The 25,232-nt window shown below is 55.7% G+C and overlaps 2 protein-coding genes and 2 long non-coding RNA genes across 9 annotated transcripts; 2 read left to right on the top strand and 2 right to left on the bottom strand.

The window, feature by feature from the left end:
• Positions 1–1,661: 1,661 nt before the first annotated feature.
• LOC135321802 (ral guanine nucleotide dissociation stimulator-like) lies at positions 1,662–5,027 on the top strand. 2 transcript variants are annotated; one of them, XM_064487896.1, is made up of 6 exons: positions 1,662–2,015; positions 2,652–2,711; positions 3,662–3,855; positions 4,050–4,155; positions 4,424–4,517; positions 4,841–5,027. In XM_064487896.1, exons 2-6 carry the CDS (start codon positions 2,674–2,676, stop codon positions 4,844–4,846), a joined length of 438 nt encoding a protein of 145 aa, XP_064343966.1. In that variant the 5' UTR covers positions 1,662–2,015; positions 2,652–2,673; the 3' UTR covers positions 4,847–5,027. The 2 variants fall into 2 exon arrangements, with proteins under 2 accessions (XP_064343966.1, XP_064343967.1); XM_064487897.1 differs by having other exon boundaries at positions 1,663–2,015; positions 4,056–4,155.
• On the bottom strand, positions 5,024–9,582 carry LOC135321803 (uncharacterized). 3 transcript variants are annotated; one of them, XR_010381880.1, is made up of 4 exons: positions 9,470–9,582; positions 8,680–8,805; positions 6,598–7,764; positions 5,024–5,292 (listed from the first exon to the last, which is right to left on the bottom strand). It is a non-coding gene; the product is annotated as an uncharacterized LOC135321803 (long non-coding RNA). The 3 variants fall into 3 exon arrangements; XR_010381878.1 differs by lacking the exon at positions 9,470–9,582 and having other exon boundaries at positions 8,680–9,447; XR_010381879.1 differs by lacking the exon at positions 9,470–9,582 and having other exon boundaries at positions 6,598–7,727; positions 8,680–9,447.
• A 3,914-nt stretch (positions 9,583–13,496) lies between these two features.
• On the top strand, positions 13,497–16,862 carry LOC135321801 (ral guanine nucleotide dissociation stimulator-like). Of its 2 annotated transcripts, none has more exons than XM_064487893.1 (6): positions 13,497–13,850; positions 14,487–14,546; positions 15,497–15,690; positions 15,885–15,990; positions 16,259–16,352; positions 16,676–16,862. In XM_064487893.1, exons 2-6 carry the CDS (start codon positions 14,509–14,511, stop codon positions 16,679–16,681), a joined length of 438 nt encoding a protein of 145 aa, XP_064343963.1. In that variant the 5' UTR covers positions 13,497–13,850; positions 14,487–14,508; the 3' UTR covers positions 16,682–16,862. The 2 variants fall into 2 exon arrangements, with proteins under 2 accessions (XP_064343963.1, XP_064343964.1); XM_064487894.1 differs by having other exon boundaries at positions 13,498–13,850; positions 15,891–15,990.
• On the bottom strand, positions 16,859–21,401 carry LOC116156040 (uncharacterized). 2 transcript variants are annotated; one of them, XR_010381877.1, is made up of 4 exons: positions 21,298–21,401; positions 20,508–20,633; positions 18,429–18,556; positions 16,859–17,127 (listed from the first exon to the last, which is right to left on the bottom strand). It is a non-coding gene; the product is annotated as an uncharacterized LOC116156040 (long non-coding RNA). The 2 variants fall into 2 exon arrangements; XR_010381876.1 differs by lacking the exon at positions 21,298–21,401 and having other exon boundaries at positions 20,508–21,235.
• Positions 21,402–25,232: the final 3,831 nt, after the last annotated feature.

Genomic DNA, 25,232 nt, shown 5'->3' with positions numbered 1-25,232 from the left:
CTAAGAGGAACAGCCATGGAGGAGGAAGTCAGAGGAAGATAACTTGGGTCGCAGGCAACACCTCCAGGTGACATCACTCTCCAATTTTTCAGGCCTTATTCCACTTGCACCTCAGGACATCCCTGGAAGTACTTGCTAGAATCATTCCCACTGTGCAGCTGGGGAGACACACGGGCCTGGACACACACCAGGACTTCCCCAGGATGGAGAACAGGTAAGTATGAGGGGTGGAGTCTGGAAGCCAGGGCGTCTCCTCAAAGCTGCATGCAGACCCTCCCCGGCAGCTCTAGAGACGGCGGGGCTGCTATAACTGTGCAAGATGCGGGTTCACGTGGAGAAGGGCGTGAGCAGGCAAGCAGCCCTGAGGGCAGTGTGTGGAGGTGTTGTCTTAGGAGGGGCTTCCAGGAAGTGGACCCCAGGAAGTGACATCACATCCTTCACAGACCCCAACCGAAATGGAACCTGGTTACCAGGCACCCACATTCTAGTGACGGCTCCAGAGCCAGCGCACTTGGCTGGAGACAGTTGAAGACACAGGATGTTCTCCTCTTGTTTCCCGGTCTCCCGGGGCTTCTCCGCCAGGAAACCCTGGACTGCGAGGTTCTTCGGTGGCTGTAGGCGTCTGTGGAACCCTCCACCCAGACGCCTGTGGCCTATTTTGCGCAGGTCACCTAAGGTAACGCAGGGTGGCCTGGAGAAGGCCAGTGTGGGACCGGCCTCCACTGGGGGCCCTCCCTGGGCAGGCCCGCTTTCCCTCATCCCCATGTCGCTGAAGGGGGACTTGAGAGGAGGTGTCCCCTCTGGGCAGGAATGGCTTGTTGAACACTTGGTAACCTGGTGGTCCTGTCATGGCCGCACCCAAGGACAGGGCTGATAAGGGGGAAAGAGGACCCCTGAGGGGCATCTTCTCTGTGTCAATGGGAATACAAGGCTCCCACTTTGTCAGCTTTTCTGCCCCTGAAGGAGGTCTGTGCAGACAGTGGTGGATGTGTGTCAGGACTGGAGATTTCTTATGGGTCGGACAACCAGACAGGGTTCTGAGGCTGCTGCCTGGCCTCTGGGCACTGTATTTACAGGACTCAACACAAGGGACGGGACAGGAACTGGTCCATGGAGAACCCCGCGCCACCTCCCTGCAGGAGGCGCAGGTGCCCCACGACAGCAGCAGAGCCAAGGACGCGCTCAGTGTGAGTGTGAGCGAGGAGAATCCACACCCAGGAAGCCCCGGGCCCCACTGCTGCCCCGCTTCTCCCCTGGGCTGCCTCTTAAGAGAGCTGCTGGCAAAGGGATCTGATGCCCCGTCTCCCCCATCTGCCGTCACATCCCAGGCCCTGCCTTAGCCAGACGCAAAGTCAGTGCCCACATATGAGTCCAAATCTGAGAAAGAGACTTGGACAGAACTTCAGTATATGTACAGTCAAGGGTGTTTCTGCATTTTTCTACACGTTGTCCTGTTTCTTCTACATCCCCACGTGTCCACATTAAACTGAATATCCTGAGCCCACCCACCCCAGGCTCAGCCGCTGTGTTCTCATCCCTAGAATGGGATGTGTGACCGCAGTCACGGGGATGAAGTGGTGCATGCAGGGAGGGGCCGGCACTGCGGTGCTGACACAGGGATCTGAGGCACTGACGCATTTCATCATCGCCCTTCGCCCCTTGTACTGGTGATGCCGAGAACCTTGGATCTGCTCAGGGCTCCCCTGTTCCACCTCAGTCACAAGAGCTTGAGGCTTGAGGATTCGGTCTAATCTCCAGCCCCAAGTGCCTGGGGGTCCCCGGTGCTGCCTCTGATTCACATCTCTCCTCTTTCCACCCCAGGGTGGAGCTGGACCATCAGGGAGCAGGGATGAGGCCTACAGGGCTTGGAGCCTCCAGCGACACAGGCTGGAGAAGCTGGTGGCAAAGCTGGTGCCTGCCGTCCTGGGCGGCCACCCCTCCTATGTGAACACATTTCTGGGCAATTATCGAACTTTTGCCACCGCCCAGCAGGTGCTGGACCATCTGTTCCGGAGGTGAGCACTCTGTCTTCATGGGACATTGGGGACCTGGCCACCTACCAGCAGTGCCATGAGGCATTGTTCCTCTACCTCCCTAAGCCTCAGTTTCCCCCCTGCACCCTGGGGTCAAGAGAGGATCAGGCCCTAGGAGGGTAGGATCAGAGGGAGACCTTCACGGAAGGTGCTCTCTGGGGACCTGGCTCAGGGCAAGAGCAGCTGGCGGGGCTGTGGTTGTGCGAATTTGTCATTGTCCTCCTGCCCAAGAGCTAGCGTCTGCCTCCTGTGTCACTGGGACTTTGGCCTTGGGTGGAACTGTTTTCCCATTTCAAAGGGGATCTGTGACGCCATTAGCTGTCCCTGTCCTGGGAGAGTGAGAGCAGGGATCCCTGGGAGGGACAAGTGGGGTCCCAGGCCCACTCAGATGTGCGCTGTGGGGCCGGGTGGGCTCACTCACTCATTCCTCCAATGTATAGGAAGGGCCCCCAGGGCGAGGGGCTTTTCTAGGAACAACCATCATTTAATGCATCGAGCAGACATCAGCCCTGCCCTCCAGGGCTTCCATTCTCTGGGGTGTCACACTGTCACACTAGACAGCACATCCAGCTAGTGTGCTCGGGACAGTCCATGTGACGCCTTCCTGCTCTCCTCTAGATACGGATGCATCCTCCCTGTTATGGAAGAGGACGGGGGACCCCTGCACCAGCTGAAACAGTGAGTCTTTTGGATTGAAGCGGGAAGGACTCCTTCCCCAAATAGTGTGTGAAGCTCTGGGCTCTCTGGTTGGTCCAAGGTGGGCAGAATCCAGGATCCCACATATCCAGTGAGTCTGGTTTGAGAGCAAAAGTCCTAGGGCTTCCCCTGGCAAAGAGGAGACGAGACCCAGAGAGCTGTGGATGGGACTGTGGTGCTGTGAGGGGCAGCTGGGAGGTCAGAAGACAGAGTCAACCCTGAAGAAAACCCACAACCATCCCCTACACATCCCATCCCTGCCCACACGCCCTATGGGAGACACAGAACGCAAGGGGTGGAGAGCATCCTGCCCACCATCTAGTGGAGCCTCAATGGTGGGGACTCAGCTGGTGCTCAGGGGACCCAGTGAGCCTCAGGGGACAGCTGAGCCCATCCTGATGATGCTGAGTGGCAGGGGCAGAAGGAGACCCAGGCAGGGTCCCTGGAGGATTCTGCAGCCAGCAGGTGCAGGAGCTAAAGTCTGTGGAGTTAGGAGGCCCGTGGGCAGCCTGGATGGCCGACACAGCCTGTCTGTTCCCTCCTGGCTCAGGCACTGATAGAGCAGCTCCCGTGTCCCTTAGAGGGCAGTGCCCAGAACGCACAGCCTGCCTGTCCTCACAGATGTGCCATCCAGTGGGGAGGGGCAGGGAGAGGGACATAGCAGTGTGACAGTTGTCCCTGAAGTGGTGGACAGGTGGTCACACCACTGAGCCAGGGCTGTCCCTTCAGAAGGCTGGTAGCAGCCCCTCCTCTGTGTCCAAGCCCGCCTCTGCCCACACTGCCAGCTGAGATGGGACATGGAGCAGAGCCGGCCTCTGGATGGGCAGGAGCCAAAGGCAAAAAGGCCCAGGTCCCCGCAGGGCTACCCTGGGAGCCCAGCATGGTAGGAAAGGCCAAGCCTCTGACCCTGGTGTCCCCCTGACTACCCCCAGGGCCATGTCCTCCATCCTGGGCACCTGGCTGTTCCAGTACCCAGACGATTTCCACCAGCCTCCAGAATTCCCATGCCTTAAGACCATTGTCGCTTACGTAGAGCTCAGCATGCCTGGCTCCGACCTGGAGCAGCAGGCCCACCTCCTCCTGGCACAGCTGGAGCAACTGGAGCTCCCAGAGGCAGACAGTGATGGTGAGCAGGATGCAGGGTGGGGGATCTGGTGGGTGGGGAGGGGAAGGCACTGGACCCCACAGAGCAGAGTCTGGGAAGACTCCCTGGGGGTGGAGTCAGGGAGTGAGAGTTGATTGAGTAGCAGTGAGGGCTCCCCTGGCTTTGGGAGACACGTGGGAAAGCAGTCCTATTGATGAGAGTTTCCCTTCTTGGAGCTACAGCACCAGCTCCAGAACCCGCTGGGGAAGCCCCTCTGGATGGAGAGCCAGCTCCAGCTCTCCTGCCTGCAACAGCACCAGAGCCAGAGCAGAGGGACGCGCTGTAAGTATCAGTCAGGCTCTGCTGCCTCCCGTCGCCTTCAGGCCCGGGACGCCCACTGTTCTTGAGGTGTCTGTGATTTACAATTCCGGATTACTCTTAGAGGTGATAACATATTCCTTGCGGCCTGTTGTGTTTGTGTTTTATTGTTAATAGAAACATCAAAGTGCCCTACATGTCTTTGTTTGGATACACTCACTTCTCTGCACCAGGCACACCGGGCGGGGATGTGGACAAGTGAACCCAGCATGTTCCCAATCTCTCCCTGCAGGTCCTGTGAGGCAGCGGCCTCCTCTCCCTTGTCTGCTGTGGACCCAGGGCCCAGCTCAGGGCCTCCATCAACACTCCCTGAGACCCCGCCCTTGGTAAGTGGCCGGTCATGTCATGATCAAGACAAGGACATAGAAGGCAACCCCGAATTTTGATCTTAGAGGGTTTGTTTTTTTTTTGGAGTGAGACTGATGTTGTGTTTGTGTGAATGTTGCCTGTTTGTCCGACATCCATGGAGCCAGCAGCTCACTTGCCATTCCCATATGGCCACCAGAGGGAGGGGTGTCACTGCTTCTGAGAAACACTGTTCCATTCCAACGTGGTCCTTCCCAATTTAGCCCCCCTCAGAACATGTTTTAGAAAGTGAGGATTTCTTTAAGCTATAGAGCTTTGGTTTTTTCCTTCAATCTCATTTCAGGTCTAATCTCAATACACTGTAATTCACAAAAAGAAGTTGGCCACTGAGTGGAAGTTGTCCCTTGGGATACACAGACATGTGTTAGTCTGTGTCCAGCACCCATCTGTGTCCACCTCTGTCCCTTCCTCTCTCCCTCCAACCGTCTGCGTTTGTAAATATCTATTTAAATAAAAGACTTTGACAATCAGTGCAATGTAGTAGAGATATTTTAATTCATGTTGCCTTGTGTGTGTGTGATGTAGATTTGGGTAGAAAGAGGTCTGCTCACAGGACAGTGGGGTTGTCCCTGAATCCCTAGGAGACAATTGAAGCAGGGCAGTAGGTCTCGGTGAGAGTCACTCACCGGGGAATTTCTCCTGCTCAGCACAGCCAAGGTGGGTCCGCATCGACTTCTATCCCCAGAGCACTGAGTCTGCTTTCGCCTGGGGGGCTTTGCTACAATCCTGTGTATCCTAAAGTGTCAGAAGAAAGAACAGTGATGATAAGAACTGCGGGAGAGGGACAGGTTTTGATTTCAATTACCTGCTCCTCTACCTACAACGGCTTTCCCTGGATTGTAGTATAACGAACGCTCAGCCACCTGGGAGCAGAGTCTATGCCTGGTTTTGAGCATATTACAGATCTCCAGCCCAGCACTTGGCCAAGAAGATGTACACGTATTGCTGAGTGAATACAGTTGGGAGGGAAGATAGGACAGGTTCGGGAATATATTTGAAATGGGGCCACTCCTGGAGCTTTCCTGACAGGAGGTCATCATACATAGGCACCTTCCTCACCTGCCACACCTGCCAGGCCGTTTACTCCTGAAGACCTTCCCACAGAGCCCCTCAGCCAGGACCCACATGATCCCAGGGCTCTCCCACATCACATCTCACCATCTGCTCTCACTTCCGTTCTCATTTTGGCCCCCTTGACTCTCCTGCTGTGTGGCTCTCCACTCTAGGACTCAGGGGACACCTCTGACTCCCTCAGGGATCCAAAGTCAGAATATTAGATCCTACAGACCTGTAGTTCCACTATGGGACTGAATTTAGGGATCAGTCACCACATGGAGAAATACCGCTCTGCATGACTGTCATAATGGGGGGGGGGGTTTCTCCTGAACAATCTATGTTAAATTCGATGGCATAAAGGAAGCATGTTTTTCTTGCAATGAGCATCCCTACTAAATGGAGCCATTTCTCTGATGAGGCTCTAAAAGACCTGACGCACAGCATGAGGAACAGTTTGAAGTGATATTGTGCTATAACGCAGTATATAATGCTGTGATACTTCTAAAAATTGTTATTATCCAGTTGGGCTAGAGTTATTGAAGAAAAAAACATTGTGTGTATATGACCCTTTAAATTTCTCATGTTTCCATGAAATTCAGAAGATGGTGGTGAATTCATCCATTTCCTTCTCGGCATTCATTGGGATGATCCTGTTTTTTCTCCTCACACTGTTAATGGAATGGAGTATATACTCATGCATTTTTCTAGGGTGAAGCCACCCTGCATTCCAGGAATCTTTCCCACTTGTTCATGGTGCACAATTCTTCTTACACAGATGGATGTGAGTGACTAGTATATAGGTATTTTTCTGCCCTTTCTACCTCAGCTCAGGCTTCCTGAGCCCTGGTAGGGTGGCCGGTGATGGCCAGGACACAACACCGAACCACAGAGGTTTTTGCCTTCTCATTACTCATGATAATCGTTCTTACTAACCCCCGATGCTTGATTTACATAGTCATGACTGTCAGACAGACCTGCACTCACCCATTTCCCCACCTCGTGTCTCACTCTCCACTCGTTCCTTCTGGGATTCGTTCATTTCTTCCTTCAATCCAACCGTCCTCACTCTCAGTGACAGCCTGACAGCGGCAAACTCTCTGAGTCTCTTGGATCTGAACACAATGTTATTTTGCTTTTACTCCTGAGTCATGGCTTAGAAGGAAAAACATATGGACATTCCTGTGATGGGTCCCTTCGCATCTGAGATGTCTTTCTGAAGTCTTGAAGTCAGTGGCAGCCTGGCCTCGCACAAAGTGGGCTCACTTGGACCACTGGGCCCTGGCTGGGCTGAGAAGCATCCGTGCAGATGGGGCACTGCCCTTGGAGGAGCATCAGCAGGGCCCTCGCGGGTCAGGAGGCAGGGGAGGGGAAAAAGTGGGCAAGAGCCTCTCCTGTGGTTTCCATGGCGAGCAACAGGGAGGCAGGACTAGCAGGTGGGAGGAATCAGCATCTCTGGGTGGAGGGGCTGCCCCTACTTGTCTGTCCCCGCCCTGGGTGTGCTCACTGGCATCTTCTACTGTCTCTAGGAACTGACTAGCCCTGGGAGGGGCAGCCCCTCCAGGGTCAGTGGGACCCAGATGTCAAAGTGTCAGAAAACAGACAATAAAAAACGGCTAGCATACATGTCCAAACCACAGGCCTCTGTTTCCGCATCCGTGGAGGGCGGGATTGGTCCCAGTGGCCCTCCAAGGTCCAGCCCTGCACTCTCAGAGTCCAGCCAGCCCCCAGGACCTCCCCGAATTCAGGTCCTAACTGTCTGGGGTCAGCAAAGCAGCCATGCCTCTACCCAGCCCTGCAGATCAGGCATTTCAAGGCCAGTGGGTCACCTGGGGCTTCTGTGGCACAGGAGAACAGGCAGTGGTGGGGCTGCTGGCTCAGCCTCCAGGTTGGACTTCACAAATGGAACAGGGGGCTCTGGGCTGGAATAATCCAGGCTTGTTCGCCAAGGGGAAGGACGGGGGTAACCGAGTCAGAGCACAGACTGCCAGTGCCTCGAGAACCATGCTGAGGACCGGGGGCGAGGGGGTCGGCAACTGGGAGCGCGCATCCTGCTGGGATCCTGTGAGATGGTGGCTGGGTGATTAATGCTGAAGCTCACACTGCCCAGAAGGCTTCTGGAAATAAACACGCTCTCATAAACACAGGAACATCCTGAGAAGACAGTCAGACAAGGCTGGGAGACAAATGCGGGGCACGCGGCCCACCGCCCATCAGAAAGCACCCCTCGCACACACGCCCCTTGTCACCACGGCTGCCTGGCCTGTCAGTGGTGACAGCGAGTGGCCTGCTTTCCTGACCGCTTGGCCAGTGGCCAAAAGTCAGGGCTGAAGTTGGCACTTGTTCACCAGTGCTGTCCAGGGGACAGCAGGTGCCACAGAAGGATCTGTGGGGCCTCCTTGCGTCTGGCCAGAGGGACAAGATCTGCAGATGGGTGTGGGGGTGCTGATCCTGCACCCGGGAAGTACACTGGCTAACTGGCCATCCTTTCCTGGAATCCCTGAGAACCAGCAAGACGGGGACCTTGACATTTGGGGCAGGACTGAGCCACCCCATGTCTGTTCTGAGTCTTGTCTTTCTGCCTGTCCTCCTGACAAGGTGGCGCTCTGAGCATTTTCATCTGGAGACAGGAAGACAGAGGCCCACAGGGGCAAAGTGACCTGCCCAAGGCCACACAGCCACAGCCAGGAGGGGCGCAGACTCCAAGTCCAGCCCCTTCCCACTGGGACATGGCCTGTAGCTGCAGAAGGCCCCAGCTGCAGCCCACAGAGGGTTCTCGGGAGTCCTTCTGACTCCAGAACCAGGGAGAGCAGGAGACCCCCAGGCCCCACATCTGCAAACGATAGCTACTGATTAAAAAAAAAAAAAAAAAAAAAAAAATTGGCACGTCCAGAGCAGCCCAGGGCCAGAGTATAGTTCTTGAAGGCAGAAGGTGAGTCAGCTGGTCTCCTTCTTGCCAGGGTGGGTGGGATCCTGGTCCTCAGCCCCTGCCACAGCACTGGTGGATTTGGGGGACCCCGCAGCCTCTAAAACAAGCTCCTGGACCCCCTTGCCAGCCACTTGGCATACCTTCTCCCTTCTGACTGCCAGGATTTCTTCAATATTCCTCTTCCCATCCAGGTCCGAGAACCAACCCAGGTTGTCCGGGGTGGTGTGGTGGGTCTGGCAGCCAGGACAGGTCACAATGACCACACCCTGGTGATAGGCAAGCTTGGAGATATGCTTGGAGTACCCAGTCCCACAGACATCGCAGGTGAAGACTAGCTGGTAGTGCGCGGGCACAGGTCCCTTGTCGGAGCTGGAGGGCCGCCAGCCCCAGCCCCAGGCCCGCCTTCTCCCTGCGGCCTCCAGGCAGGCACCGAGCCCCCAGCAGCCACCTCAGGCCAAGCCTCCGGGAGTCGCGCGCCTCTCAACAGTCTCGGCAGGCGGCTCAGCGCTGTCCACAGCAGCCCGCCCGCAGGCCCCAGCCGCCACGATCTGCGCAGCGGAGACCGAACCCCGCCCCGGCTCTCCCCGCGCCACGGCTCTCCCGCACGGCAGAGGCCGCCTCCGGACCAGACTGTCCAGCCACAGCCGAGATCGCCCCCCGCCCCATGCCCCGGCTTTCCCGGCGCGGCCGAGAACGACCCCCGCACCAGATCTCCCCGAGCGGCCAAGGGCGCCCCCCTCCCAGGCTGTCTCGCCACAGCCGAGATCGCCCCGCCCCACAAGCCCCGGCTTTCCGGCGAGGCCGAGAACGACCCCCGCCCAGGCTCTCCCCGCCTCGGTCCTCCCCGCCCCAGATCTCCCCGCCCGGCTGAGGCTGCCCACTGCCCAGGCTCTCCCCGCGCAGCAGACGCCGCCCCCCGCCCCAGCTCACCCCGCACAGCCGAGACCGCCCCAACCGGGCTCTCCGCTCCTGGCCCAGCCCTTCCCCTGCCCCTGCTCCGCAGATTTCTCCCCTCCTGTTCTGGCCCTCCCCGCACAGCCCATACCGCCCCTGCCCCCTGCCCCAAGCTCTGTGCGGGAAGCCCGGGCCACGCCTTCGACATCTTGGAAGCAGGCTTCCCTAGGCTGTTGCTTTAAAGATGATTTTGAAGGTGAAAAAAGGAACAGAAAAGAACATAAATACAAAACAGAAACAGACTCATACAAATAGAAAACAAACTTGTGGTTGCCAAGCGGGAGGGGCGTGGGACGGGACAGACCGGGAGTTCGAAATGTGCACACACTGACAGGCAGATGCAGAATCGATGAACAAGATTATACTGTATAGCACAGGGAAATACATACAAGATCTTGTGGTAGCTCACAGCCAAAGACATTGTTCCAATGAATATGGGTATGTTCATGTATCCCTGAAAAATTGTGCTCTACATGGGAAATTGACAAAATTATAAAGAAAGATTCATTAATTGCCCAAATACCTGTCTATATAAATCAACCTTTTTAAATAAAATACCAAAAAGTGCAGGGAGGAGAAAAAGCTGCGGGTTATTTCCATAGCATCCTGGTGTGTTTGACGACGTGGAGTGACCCTATTCGTTCCTTCAGCGAGCATTCGTTGAACGCCTCCTATGTGCCTGATACTGTGCCTGGTGCCCAGGAAATACTCCCTGTCCTGAAAAAGCGTACAGTCGGACATGGAAATGAGCAGCTACAGCAGCGTATGAGCAGTTCTGTCATACTCACCCGGGCCCCGCTAGTTCAGACATGATCACAATTTGGGGAAGGACTGAGATAAGGACCGTATTCGTGGTAGTGTAGAAAGCATGTCGTCTAAGCAAACTGAAAGACAGAGCAATAAGCATTCCTCCACCTAAAAGTACAAATGGCTTCAAGGGCCCTAAGAGCATCCATTGACATGCTACAGCAGTGAAGGCAGAATCCGCTTTAAGGAGCAGAGAACAGAGAAAGCACTCACCTTACAAGGGCAAACCTCTGACTGCCCTGTTGCCATCCCAGTTGAGGGAGTGGGACCTATAGGAAGGAAAAGTGACCTGAAAGGAAAAAGGTAAGTGGTAATACGATAAGGCTGAGAAAGGGCCAAATGAGCAGCCGTGGCAATGACACAGTGGCTTCAGCGATTCAGTGGCGAGTGAGCTGCCTGAACGTGTAACCCCCAATATCTCAGTGGCTTAATACAATCCCGGGCTTTTCTTCCCTTGCGTAACGTCCAAGATGGGTTTATCTTCCTTGGTGGGTAGCTCTTCTCCTAGCCAGAGTTTGGGGATCCAGGTTCTTTTTATCCGCTGAATCGATCATCTTCGACATATGGCTTCTCAGGTCTCAAGGACGTGAAGGAGGACGTGAAGGGGAACGTGTGGGAGATCTTTATGGGCTGTGCTGAAGTTCACATGCCACCGTTAGACCTCAACAGCTGAGCGCGCCCGACTGCCAGGGAGGCCGGGAAATGGAGTCCAGCCGCATCTGTGCCCACGAACAGGAGGCAGTGACCATGGTAAGCAGCTAGGCCAGAGCGCCACACGGAGCTAGAGGTAGAGGCCAGCTCCCTGTGGGTGGGCACCCTCTCTCGGCCTCACCTTGCTATCTCTGATGCCGAGTTGAGGATCTCGGGCCCCCAGGTCATGAGGTCCCTACTGTCATTTGCTCCGTGCCATGCTGCCCGTGGCCTTGCTCTCTCTCACGTCCCCAGTGTATTCCATCAGAGCAGTTATTACTTCCTGATTACATCCTTCCTTGTCATTCAGTTTACCCGCTGGCCTTCCTCCTACGTGGACGGAAGCACCATGAAGGCAAGGAAGCAGCCAACGAGATGGTCACGTCACTCTAGTGATGTCAGCCTCCATCTGCCCATCTGTCCCTGGGTCTCTGCATATCCAGCTGGAGAAGTTCAGCGTGCCAGACTGTGTAATCAGAGAAGTGGACAGTTTTCCTGCTCCCAGGACTGTGCTACTGAGTGTGCACAGTGGACACAGGCTGTCTATTATCCCAGTTCCAGCACTGCTACCTGCATGGCCTTGACTCACGAGCTCTAAACTTCCAGCAAGGGCCTCAGAATTTCTCATTCCATTTGCTTTAGAGAACTGAAACCCTCAGACCTCAGGATGCTCTTGCCCATTTCTCCTGTGTGGGGACAGTTTCCTACTGGCGACACAGAGTGTGAGCACTGGTTTAGGCACACAAACACACACACACACACACACACACACACACATACCAACAAAGACACACACATAGACACCCGTGTACAATGACATTGAATAAGAATTATCGCGTCGCATCCTAAGAGGAACAGCCATGGAGGAGGAAGTCAGAGGAAGATAACATGGGTCGCAGGCAACACCTCCAGGTGACATCACTCTCCAATTTTTTAGGCCTTATTCCACTTGTACCTCAGGACGTCCCTGGAAGTACTTGCTAGAATCATTCCCACTGTGCAGCTGGGGAGACACACGGGCCTGGACACACACCAGGACTTCCCCAGGATGGAGAACAGGTAAGTATGAGGGGTGGAGTCTGGAAGCCAGGGCGTCTCCTCAAAGCTGCATGCAGACCCTCCCCGGCAGCTCTAGAGACGGCGGGGCTGCTATAACTGTGCAAGATGCGGGTTCACGTGGAGAAGGGCGTGAGCAGGCAAGCAGCCCTGAGGGCAGTGTGTGGAGGTGTTGTCTTAGGAGGGGCTTCCAGGAAGTGGACCCCAGGAAGTGACATCACATCTTTCACAGACCCCAACCGAAATGGAACCTGGTTACCAGGCAACCACATTCTAGTGATGGCTCCAGAGCCAGCGCACCTGGCTGGAGACAGTTGAAGACACAGGATGTTCTCCTCTTGTTTCCCGGTCTCCCGGGGCTTCTCCGCCAGGAAACCCTGGACTGCGAGGTTCTTCGGTGGCTGTAGGCGTCTGTGGAACCCTCCACCCAGACGCCTGTGGCCTATTTTGCGCAGGTCACCTAAGGTAACGCAGGGTGGCCTGGAGAAGGCCAGTGTGGGACCGGCCTCCACTGGGGGCCCTCCCTGGGCAGGCCCGCTTTCCCTCATCTCCATGTCGCTGAAGGGGGACTTGAGAGGAGGTGTCCCCTCTGGGCAGGAATGGCTTGTTGAACACTTGGTAACCTGGTGGTCCTGTCATGGCCGCACCCAAGGACAGGGCTGATAAGGGGGAAAGAGGACCCCTGAGGGGCATCTTCTCTGTGTCAATGGGAATACAAGGCTCCCACTTTGTCAGCTTTTCTGCCCCTGAAGGAGGTCTGTGCAGACAGTGGTGGATGTGTGTCAGGACTGGAGATTTCTTATGGGTCGGACAACCAGACAGGGTTCTGAGGCTGCTGCCTGGCCTCTGGGCACTGTATTTACAGGACTCAACACAAGGGACGGGACAGGAACTGGTCCATGGAGAACCCCGCGCCACCTCCCTGCAGGAGGCGCAGGTGCCCCACGACATCAGCAGAGCCAAGGACGCGCTCAGTGTGAGTGTGAGCGAGGAGAATCCACACCCAGGAAGCCCCGGGCCCCACTGCTGCCCCGCTTCTCCCCTGGGCTGCCTCTTAAGAGAGCTGCTGGCAAAGGGATCTGATGCCCCGTCTCCCCCATCTGCCGTCACATCCCAGGCCCTGCCTTAGCCAGACGCAAAGTCAGTGCCCACATATGAGTCCAAATCTGAGAAAGAGACTTGGACAGAACTTCAGTATATGTACAGTCAAGGGTGTTTCTGCATTTTTCTACACGTTGTCCTGTTTCTTCTACATCCCCACGTGTCCACATTAAACTGAATATCCTGAGCCCACCCACCCCAGGCTCAGCCGCTGTGTTCTCATCCCTAGAATGGGATGTGTGACCGCAGTCACGGGGATGAAGTGGTGCATGCAGGGAGGGGCCGGCACTGCGGTGCTGACACAGGGATCTGAGGCACTGACGCATTTCATCATCGCCCTTCGCCCCTTGTACTGGTGATGCCGAGAACCTTGGATCTGCTCAGGGCTCCCCTGTTCCACCTCAGTCACAAGAGCTTGAGGCTTGAGGATTCGGTCTAATCTCCAGCCCCAAGTGCCTGGGGGTCCCCGGTGCTGCCTCTGATTCACATCTCTCCTCTTTCCACCCCAGGGTGGAGCTGGACCATCAGGGAGCAGGGATGAGGCCTACAGGGCTTGGAGCCTCCAGCGACACAGGCTGGAGAAGCTGGTGGCAAAGCTGGTGCCTGCCGTCCTGGGCGGCCACCCCTCCTATGTGAACACATTTCTGGGCAATTATCGAACTTTTGCCACCGCCCAGCAGGTGCTGGACCATCTGTTCCGGAGGTGAGCACCCTGTCTTCATGGGACATTGGGGACCTGGCCACCTACCAGCAGTGCCATGAGGCATTGTTCCTCTACCTCCCTAAGCCTCAGTTTCCCCCCTGCACCCTGGGGTCAAGAGAGGATCAGGCCCTAGGAGGGTAGGATCAGAGGGAGACCTTCACGGAAGGTGCTCTCTGGGGACCTGGCTCAGGGCAAGAGCAGCTGGCGGGGCTGTGGTTGTGCGAATTTGTCATTGTCCTCCTGCCCAAGAGCTAGCGTCTGCCTCCTGTGTCACTGGGACTTTGGCCTTGGGTGGAACTGTTTTCCCATTTCAAAGGGGATCTGTGACGCCATTAGCTGTCCCTGTCCTGGGAGAGTGAGAGCAGGGATCCCTGGGAGGGACAAGTGGGGTCCCAGGCCCACTCAGATGTGCGCTGTGGGGCCGGGTGGGCTCACTCACTCATTCCTCCAATGTATAGGAAGGGCCCCCAGGGCGAGGGGCTTTTCTAGGAACAACCATCATTTAATGCATCGAGCAGACATCAGCCCTGCCCTCCAGGGCTTCCATTCTCTGGGGTGTCACACTGTCACACTAGACAGCACATCCAGCTAGTGTGCTCGGGACAGTCCATGTGACGCCTTCCTGCTCTCCTCTAGATACGGATGCATCCTCCCTGTTATGGAAGAGGACGGGGGACCCCTGCACCAGCTGAAACAGTGAGTCTTTTGGATTGAAGCGGGAAGGACTCCTTCCCCAAATAGTGTGTGAAGCTCTGGGCTCTCTGGTTGGTCCAAGGTGGGCGGAATCCAGGATCCCACATATCCAGTGAGTCTGGTTTGAGAGCAAAAGTCCTAGGGCTTCCCCTGGCAAAGAGGAGACGAGACCCAGAGAGCTGTGGATGGGACTGTGGTGCTGTGAGGGGCAGCTGGGAGGTCAGAAGACAGAGTCAACCCTGAAGAAAACCCACAACCATCCCCTACACATCCCATCCCTGCCCACACGCCCTATGGGAGACACAGAACGCAAGGGGTGGAGAGCATCCTGCCCACCATCTAGTGGAGCCTCAATGGTGGGGACTCAGCTGGTGCTCAGGGGACCCAGTGAGCCTCAGGGGACAGCTGAACCCATCCTGATGATGCTGAGTGGCAGGGGCAGAAGGAGACCCAGGCAGGGTCCCTGGAGGATTCTGCAGCCAGCAGGTGCAGGAGCTAAAGTCTGTGGAGTTAGGAGGCCCGTGGGCAGCCTGGATGGCCGACACAGCCTGTCTGTTCCCTCTTGGCTCAGGCACTGATAGAGCAGCTCCCGTGTCCCTTAGAGGGCAGTGCCCAGAACGCACAGCCTGCCTGTCCTCACAGATGTGCCATCCAGTGGGGAGGGGCAGGGAGAGGGACATAGCAGTGTGACAGGTGTCCCTGAAGTGGTGGACAGGTGGTCACACCACTGAGCCAGGGCTGTCCCTTCAGAAGGCTGGTAGCAGCCCCTCCTCTGTGTCCAAGCCCGCCTCTGCCCACACTGCCAGCTGAGATGGGACATGGAGCAGAGCCGGCCTCTGGATGGGCAGGAGCCAAAGGCAAAAAGGCCCAGGTCCCCGCAGGGCTACCCTGGGAGCCCAGCATGGTAGGAAAGGCCAAGCCTCTGACCCTGGTGTCCCCCTGACTACCCCCAGGGCCATGTCCTCCATCCTGGGCACCTGGCTGTTCCAGTACCCAGACGATTTCCACCAGCCTCCAGAATTCCCATGCCTTAAGACCATTGTCGCTTACGTAGAGCTCAGCATGCCTGGCTCCGACCTGGAGCAGCAGGCCCACCTCCTCCTGGCACAGCTGGAGCAACTGGAGCTCCCAGAGGCAGACAGTGATGGTGAGCAGGATGCAGGGTGGGGGATCTGGTGGGTGGGGAGGGGAAGGCACTGGACCCCACAGAGCAGAGTCTGGGAAGACTCCCTGGGGGTGGAGTCAGGGAGTGAGAGTTGATTGAGTAGCAGTGAGGGCTCCCCTGGCTTTGGGAGACACGTGGGAAAGCAGTCCTATTGATGAGAGTTTCCCTTCTTGGAGCTACAGCACCAGCTCCAGAACCCGCTGGGGAAGCCCCTCTGGATGGAGAGCCAGCTCCAGCTCTCCTGCCTGCAACAGCACCAGAGCCAGAGCAGAGGGACGCGCTGTAAGTATCAGTCAGGCTCTGCTGCCTCCCGTCGCCTTCAGGCCCGGGACGCCCACTGTTCTTGAGGTGTCTGTGATTTACAATTCCGGATTACTCTTAGAGGTGATAACATATTCCTTGCGGCCTGTTGTGTTTGTGTTTTATTGTTAATAGAAACATCAAAGTGCCCTACATGTCTTTGTTTGGATACACTCACTTCTCTGCACCAGGCACACCGGGCGGGGATGTGGACAAGTGAACCCAGCATGTTCCCAATCTCTCCCTGCAGGTCCTGTGAGGCAGCGGCCTCCTCTCCCTTGTCTGCTGTGGACCCAGGGCCCAGCTCAGGGCCTCCATCAACACTCCCTGAGACCCCGCCCTTGGTAAGTGGCCGGTCATGTCATGATCAAGACAAGGACATAGAAGGCAACCCCGAATTTTGATCTTAGAGGGTTTGTTTTTTTCCAGCAGTGAGACTGATGTTGTGTTTGTGTGAATGTTGCCTGTTTGTCCGACATCCATGGAGCCAGCAGCTCACTTGCCATTCCCATATGGCCACCAGAGGGAGGGGTGTCACTGCTTCTGAGAAACACTGTTCCATTCCAACGTGGTCCTTCCCAATTTAGCCCCCCTCAGAACATGTTTTAGAAAGTGAGGATTTCTTTAAGCTATAGAGCTTTGGTTTTTTCCTTCAATCTCATTTCAGGTCTAATCTCAATACACTGTAATTCACAAAAAGAAGTTGGCCACTGAGTGGAAGTTGTCCCTTGGGATACACAGACATGTGTTAGTCTGTGTCCAGCACCCATCTGTGTCCACCTCTGTCCCTTCCTCTCTCCCTCCAACCGTCTGCGTTTGTAAATATCTATTTAAATAAAAGACTTTGACAATCAGTGCAATGTAGTAGAGATATTTTAATTCATGTTGCCTTGTGTGTGTGTGATGTAGATTTGGGTAGAAAGAGGTCTGCTCACAGGACAGTGGGGTTGTCCCTGAATCCCTAGGAGACAATTGAAGCAGGGCAGTAGGTCTCGGTGAGAGTCACTCACCGGGGAATTTCTCCTGCTCAGCACAGCCAAGGTGGGTCCGCATCGACTTCTATCCCCAGAGCACTGAGTCTGCTTTCGCCTGGGGGGCTTTGCTACAATCCTGTGTATCCTAAAGTGTCAGAAGAAAGAACAGTGATGATAAGAACTGCGGGAGAGGGACAGGTTTTGATTTCAATTACCTGCTCCTCTACCTACAACGGCTTTCCCTGGATTGTAGTATAATGAACGCTCAGCCACCTGGGAGCAGAGTCTATGCCTGGTTTTGAGCATATTACAGATCTCCAGCCCAGCACTTGGCCAAGAAGATGTACACGTATTGCTGAGTGAATACAGTTGGGAGGGAAGATAGGACAGGTTCGGGAATATATTTGAAATGGGGCCACTCCTGGAGCTTTCCTGACAGGAGGTCATCATACATAGGCACCTTCCTCACCTGCCACACCTGCCAGGCCGTTTACTCCTGAAGACCTTCCCACAGAGCCCCTCAGCCAGGACCCACATGATCCCAGGGCTCTCCCACATCACATCTCACCATCTGCTCTCACTTCCGTTCTCATTTTGGCCCCCTTGACTCTCCTGCTGTGTGGCTCTCCACTCTAGGACTCAGGGGACACCTCTGACTCCCTCAGGGATCCAAAGTCAGAATATTAGATCCTACAGACCTGTAGTTCCACTATGGGACTGAATTTAGGGATCAGTCACCACATGGAGAAATACCGCTCTGCATGACTGTCATAATGGGGGGGTTTCTCCTGAACAATCTATGTTAAATTCGATGGCATAAAGGAAGCATGTTTTTCTTGCAATGAGCATCCCTACTAAATGGAGCCATTTCTCTGATGAGGCTCTAAAAGACCTGACGCACAGCATGAGGAACAGTTTGAAGTGATATTGTGCTATAACGCAGTATATAATGCTGTGATACTTCTAAAAATTGTTATTATCCAGTTGGGCTAGAGTTATTGAAGAAAAAAACATTGTGTGTATATGACCCTTTAAATTTCTCATGTTTCCATGAAATTCAGAAGATGGTGGTGAATTCATCCATTTCCTTCTCGGCATTCATTGGGATGATCCTGTTTTTTCTCCTCACACTGTTAATGGAATGGAGTATATACTCATGCATTTTTCTAGGGTGAAGCCACCCTGCATTCCAGGAATCTTTCCCACTTGTTCATGGTGCACAATTCTTCTTACACAGATGGATGCGAGTGACTAGTATATAGGTATTTTTCTGCCCTTTCTACCTCAGCTCAGGCTTCCTGAGCCCTGGTAGGGTGGCCGGTGATGGCCAGGACACAACACCGAACCACAGAGGTTTTTGCCTTCTCATTACTCATGATAATCGTTCTTACTAACCCCCGATGCTTGATTTACACAGTCATGACTGTCAGACAGACCTGCACTCACCCATTTCCCCACCTCGTGTCTCACTCTCCACTCGTTCCTTCTGGGATTCGTTCATTTCTTCCTTCAATCCAACCGTCCTCACTCTCAGTGACAGCCTGACAGCGGCAAACTCTCTGAGTCTCTTGGATCTGAACATAATGTTATTTTGCTTTTACTCCTGAGTCATGGCTTAGAAGGAAAAACATATGGACATTCCTGTGATGGGTCCCTTCGCATCTGAGATGTCTTTCTGAAGTCTTGAAGTCAGTGGCAGCCTGGCCTCACACAAAGTGGGCTCACTTGGACCACTGGGCCCTGGCTGGGCTGAGAAGCATCCGTGCAGATGGGGCACTGCCCTTGGAGGAGCATCAGCAGGGCCCTCGCTTGTCAGGAGGCAGGGGAGGGGAAAAAGTGGGCAAGAGCCTCTCTTGTGGTTTCCATGGCGAGCAACAGGGAGGCAGGACTAGCAGGTGGGAGGAATCAGCATCTCTGGGTGGAGGGGCTGCCCCTAGTTGTCTGTCCCCGCCCTGGGTGTGCTCACTGGCATCTTCTACTGTCTCTAGGAATTGACTAGCCCTGGGAGGGGCAGCCCCTCCAGGGTCAGTGGGACCCAGATGTCAAAGTGTCAGAAAACAGACAATAAAAAACGGCTAGCATACATGTCCAAACCACAGGCCTCTGTTTCCGCATCCGTGGAGGGCGGGATTGGTCCCAGTGGCCCTCCAAGGTCCAGCCCTGCACTCTCAGAGTCCAGCCAGCCCCCAGGACCTCCCCGAATTCAGGTCCTAACTGTCTGGGGTCAGCAAAGCAGCCATGCCTCTACCCAGCCCTGCAGATCAGGCATTTCAAGGCCAGTGGGTCACCTGGGGCTTCTGTGGCACAGGAGAACAGGCAGTGGTGGGGCTGCTGGCTCAGCCTCCAGGTTGGACTTCACAAATGGAACAGGGGGCTCTGGGCTGGAATAATCCAGGCTTGTTCGCCAAGGGGAAGGACGGGGGTAACCGAGTCAGAGCACAGACTGCCAGTGCCTCGAGAACCATGCTGAGGACCGGGGGCGAGGGGGTTGGCAACTGGGAGCGCGCATCCTGCTGGGATCCTGTGAGATGGTGGCTGGGTGATTAATGCTGAAGCTCACACTGCCCAGAAGGCTTCTGGAAATAAACACGCTCTCATAAACACAGGAACATCCTGAGAAGACAGTCAGACAAGGCTGGGAGACAAATGCGGGGCACGCGGCCCACCGCCCATCAGAAAGCACCCCTCGCACACACGCCCCTTGTCACCACGGCTGCCTGGCCTGTCAGTGGTGACAGCGAGTGGCCTGCTTTCCTGACCGCTTGGCCAGTGGCCAAAAGTCAGGGCTGAAGTTGGCACTTGTTCACCAGTGCTGTCCAGGGGACAGCAGGTGCCACAGAAGGATCTGTGGGGCCTCCTTGCGTCTGGCCAGAGGGACAAGATCTGCAGATGGGTGTGGGGGTGCTGATCCTGCACCCGGGAAGTACACTGGCTAACTGGCCATCCTTTCCTGGAATCCCTGAGAACCAGCAAGACGGGGACCTTGACATTTGGGGCAGGACTGAGCCACCCCATGTCTGTTCTGAGTCTTGTCTTTCTGCCTGTCCTCCTGACAAGGTGGCGCTCTGAGCATTTTCATCTGGAGACAGGAAGACAGAGGCCCACAGGGGCAAAGTGACCTGCCCAAGGCCACACAGCCACAGCCAGGAGGGGCGCAGACTCCAAGTCCAGCCCCTTCCCACTGGGACATGGCCTGTAGCTGCAGAAGGCCCCAGCTGCAGCCCACAGAGGGTTCTCGGGAGTCCTTCTGACTCCAGAACCAGGGAGAGCAGGAGACCCCCAGGCCCCACATCTGCAAACGATAGCTACTGATAAAAAAAAAAAAAAAAAAAAAAATTGGCACGTCCAGAGCAACCCAGGGCCAGAGTATAGTTCTTGAAGGCAGAAGGTGAGTCAGCTGGTCTCCTTCTTGCCAGGGTGGGTGGGATCCTGGTCCTCAGCCCCTGCCACAGCACTGGTGGATTTGGGGGACCCCGCAGCCTCTAAAACAAGCTCCTGGACCCCCTTGCCAGCCACTTGGCATACCTTCTCCCTTCTGACTGCCAGGATTTCTTCAATATTCCTCTTCCCATCCAGGTCCGAGAACCAACCCAGGTTGTCCGGGGTGGTGTGGTGGGTCTGGCAGCCAGGACAGGTCACAATGACCACACCCTGGTGATAGGCAAGCTTGGAGATATGCTTGGAGTACCCAGTCCCACAGACATCGCAGGTGAAGACTAGCTGGTAGTGCGCGGGCACAGGTCCCTTGTCGGAGCTGGAGGGCCGCCAGCCCCAGCCCCAGGCCCGCCTTCTCCCTGCGGCCTCCAGGCAGGCACCGAGCCCCCAGCAGCCACCTCAGGCCAAGCCTCCGGGAGTCGCGCGCCTCTCAACAGTCTCGGCAGGCGGCTCAGCGCTGTCCACAGCAGCCCGCCCGCAGGCCCCAGCCGCCACGATCTGCGCAGCGGAGACCGAACCCCGCCCCGGCTCTCCCCGCGCCACGGCTCTCCCGCACGGCAGAGGCCGCCTCCGGACCAGACTGTCCAGCCACAGCCGAGATCGCCCCCCGCCCCATGCCCCGGCTTTCCCGGCGCGGCCGAGAACGACCCCCGCACCAGATCTCCCCGAGCGGCCAAGGGCGCCCCCCTCCCAGGCTGTCTCGCCACAGCCGAGATCGCCCCGCCCCACAAGCCCCGGCTTTCCGGCGAGGCCGAGAACGACCCCCGCCCAGGCTCTCCCCGCCTCGGTCCTCCCCGCCCCAGATCTCCCCGCCCGGCTGAGGCTGCCCACTGCCCAGGCTCTCCCCGCGCAGCAGACGCCGCCCCCCGCCCCAGCTCACCCCGCACAGCCGAGACCGCCCCAACCGGGCTCTCCGCTCCTGGCCCAGCCCTTCCCCTGCCCCTGCTCCGCAGATTTCTCCCCTCCTGTTCTGGCCCTCCCCGCACAGCCCATACCGCCCCTGCCCCCTGCCCCAAGCTCTGTGCGGGAAGCCCGGGCCACGCCTTCGACATCTTGGAAGCAGGCTTCCCTAGGCTGTTGCTTTAAAGATGATTTTGAAGGGAAAAAAAGGAACAGAAAAGAACATAAATACAAAACAGAAACAGACTCATACAAATAGAAAACAAACTTGTGGTTGCCAAGCGGGAGGGGCGTGGGACGGGACAGACCGGGAGTTCGAAATGTGCACACACTGACAGGCAGATGCAGAATCGATGAACAAAATTATACTGTATAGCACAGGGAAATACATACAAGATCTTGTGGTAGCTCACAGCCAAAGACATTGTTCCAATGAATATGGGTATGTTCATGTATCCCTGAAAAATTGTGCTCTACATGGGAAATTGACAAAATTATAAAGAAAGATTCATTAATTGCCCAAATACCTGTCTATATAAATCAACCTTTTTAAATAAAATACCAAAAAGTGCAGGGGGGAGAAAAAGCTGCGGGTTATTTCCATAGCATCCTGGTGTGTTTGACGACGTGGAGTGACCCTATTCGTTCCTTCAGCGAGCATTCGTTGAACGCCTCCTATGTGCCTGATACTGTGCCTGGTGCCCAGGAAATACTCCCTGTCCTGAAAAAGCGTACAGTCGGACATGGAAATGAGCAGCTACAGCAGCGTATGAGCAGTTCTGTCATACTCACCCGGGCCCCGCTAGTTCAGACATGATCACAATTTGGGGAAGGACTGAGATAAGGACCGTATTCGTGGTAGTGTAGAAAGCATGTCGTCTAAGCAAACTGAAAGACAGAGCAATAAGCATTCCTCCACCTAAAAGTACAAATGGCTTCAAGGGCCCTAAGAGCATCCATTGACATGCTACAGCAGTGAAGGCAGAATCCGCTTTAAGGAGCAGAGAACAGAGAAAGCACTCACCTTACAAGGGCAAACCTCTGACTGCCCTGTTGCCATCCCAGTTGAGGGAGTGGGACCTATAGGAAGGAAAAGTGACCTGAAAGGAAAAAGGTAAGTGGTAATACGATAAGGCTGAGAAAGGGCCAAATGAGCAGCCGTGGCAATGACACAGTGGCTTCAGCGATTCAGTGGCGTGTGAGCTGCCTGAACGTGTAACCCCCAATATCTCAGTGGCTTAATACAATCCCGGGCTTTTCTTCCCTTGCGTAACGTCCAAGATGGGTTTATCTTCCTTGGTGGGTAGCTCTTCTCCTAGCCAGAGTTCGGGGATCCAGGTTCTTTTTATCCGCTGAATCGATCATCTTCGACATATGGCTTCTCAGGTCTCAAGGACGTGAAGGAGGACGTGAAGGGGAACGTGTGGGAGATCTTTATGGGCTGTGCTGAAGTTCACATGCCACCGTTAGACCTCAACAGCTGAGCGCGCCCGACTGCCAGGGAGGCCGGGAAATGGAGTCCAGCCGCATCTGTGCCCACGAACAGGAGGCAGTGACCATGGTAAGCAGCTAGGCCAGAGCGCCACACGGAGCTAGAGGTAGAGGCCAGCTCCCTGTGGGTGGGCACCCTCTCTCGGCCTCACCTTGCTATCTCTGATGCCGAGTTGAGGATCTCGGGCCCCCAGGTCATGAGGTCCCTACTGTCATTTGCTCCGTGCCATGCTGCCCGTGGCCTTGCTCTCTCTCACGTCCCCAGTGTATTCCATCAGAGCAGTTATTACTTCCTGATTACATCCTTCCTTGTCATTCAGTTTACCCGCTGGCCTTCCTCCTACGTGGACGGAAGCTCCATGAAGGCAAGGAAGCAGCCAACGAGATGGTCACGTCACTCTAGTGATGTCAGCCTCCATCTGCCCATCTGTCCCTGGGTCTCTGCATATCCAGCTGGAGAAGTTCAGCGTGCCAGACTGTGTAATCAGAGAAGTGGACAGTTTTCCTGCTCCCAGGACTGTGCTACTGAGTGTGCACAGTGGACACAGGCTGTCTATAATCCCAGTTCCAGCCCTGCTACCTGCATGGCCTTGACTCACGAGCTCTAAACTTCCAGCAAGGGCCTCAGAATTTCTCATTCCATTTGCTTTAGAGAACTGAAACCCTCAGACCTCAGGATGCTCTTGCCCATTTCTCCTGTGTGGGGACAGTTTCCTACTGGCGACACAGAGTGTGAGCACTGGTTTAGGCACGCAAACACACACACACACACACACACATACCAACAAAGACACACACATAGACACCCGTGTACAATGACATTGAATAAGAATTATCGCGTCGCATCCTAAGAGGAACAGCCATGGAGGAGGAAGTCAGAGGAAGATAACTTGGGTCGCAGGCAACACCTCCAGGTGACATCACTCTCCAATTTTTCAGGCCTTATTCCACTTGCACCTCAGGACATCCCTGGAAGTACTTGCTAGAATCATTCCCACTGTGCAGCTGGGGAGACACACGGGCCTGGACACACACCAGGACTTCCCCAGGATGGAGAACAGGTAAGTATGAGGGGTGGAGTCTGGAAGCCAGGGCGTCTCCTCAAAGCTGCATGCAGACCCTCCCCGGCAGCTCTAGAGACGGCGGGGCTGCTATAACTGTGCAAGATGCGGGTTCACGTGGAGAAGGGCGTGAGCAGGCAAGCAGCCCTGAGGGCAGTGTGTGGAGGTGTTGTCTTAGGAGGGGCTTCCAGGAAGTGGACCCCAGGAAGTGACATCACATCCTTCACAGACCCCAACCGAAATGGAACCTGGTTACCAGGCACCCACATTCTAGTGACGGCTCCAGAGCCAGCGCACTTGGCTGGAGACAGTTGAAGACACAGGATGTTCTCCTCTTGTTTCCCGGTCTCCCGGGGCTTCTCCGCCAGGAAACCCTGGACTGCGAGGTTCTTCGGTGGCTGTAGGCGTCTGTGGAACCCTCCACCCAGACGCCTGTGGCCTATTTTGCGCAGGTCACCTAAGGTAACGCAGGGTGGCCTGGAGAAGGCCAGTGTGGGACCGGCCTCCACTGGGGGCCCTCCCTGGGCAGGCCCGCTTTCCCTCATCTCCATGTCGCTGAAGGGGGACTTGAGAGGAGGTGTCCCCTCTGGGCAGGAATGGCTTGTTGAACACTTGGTAACCTGGTGGTCCTGTCATGGCCGCACCCAAGGACAGGGCTGATAAGGGGGAAAGAGGACCCCTGAGGGGCATCTTCTCTGTGTCAATGGGAATACAAGGCTCCCACTTTGTCAGCTTTTCTGCCCCTGAAGGAGGTCTGTGCAGACAGTGGTGGATGTGTGTCAGGACTGGAGATTTCTTATGGGTCGGACAACCAGACAGGGTTCTGAGGCTGCTGCCTGGCCTCTGGGCACTGTATTTACAGGACTCAACACAAGGGACGGGACAGGAACTGGTCCATGGAGAACCCCGCACCACCTCCCTGCAGGAGGCGCAGGTGCCCCACGACAGCAGCAGAGCCAAGGACGCACTCAGTGTGAGTGTGAGCGAGGAGAATCCACACCCAGGAAGCCCCGGGCCCCACTGCTGCCCCGCTTCTCCCCTGGGCTGCCTCTTAAGAGAGCTGCTGGCAAAGGGATCTGATGCCCCGTCTCCCCCATCTGCCGTCACATCCCAGGCCCTGCCTTAGCCAGACGCAAAGTCAGTGCCCACATATGAGTCCAAATCTGAGAAAGAGACTTGGACAGAACTTCAGTATATGTACAGTCAAGGGTGTTTCTGCATTTTTCTACACGTTGTCCTGTTTCTTCTACATCCCCACGTGTCCACATTAAACTGAATATCCTGAGCCCACCCACCCCAGGCTCAGCCGCTGTGTTCTCATCCCTAGAATGGGATGTGTGACCGCAGTCACGGGGATGAAGTG

The sequence above is a fragment of the Camelus dromedarius genome, chromosome 8 (assembly GCF_036321535.1).
Source record: "Camelus dromedarius isolate mCamDro1 chromosome 8, mCamDro1.pat, whole genome shotgun sequence".
Lineage (NCBI taxonomy): Eukaryota > Metazoa > Chordata > Mammalia > Artiodactyla > Camelidae > Camelus > Camelus dromedarius.
This window is presented reverse-complemented; position numbering and strand designations above follow the sequence as displayed.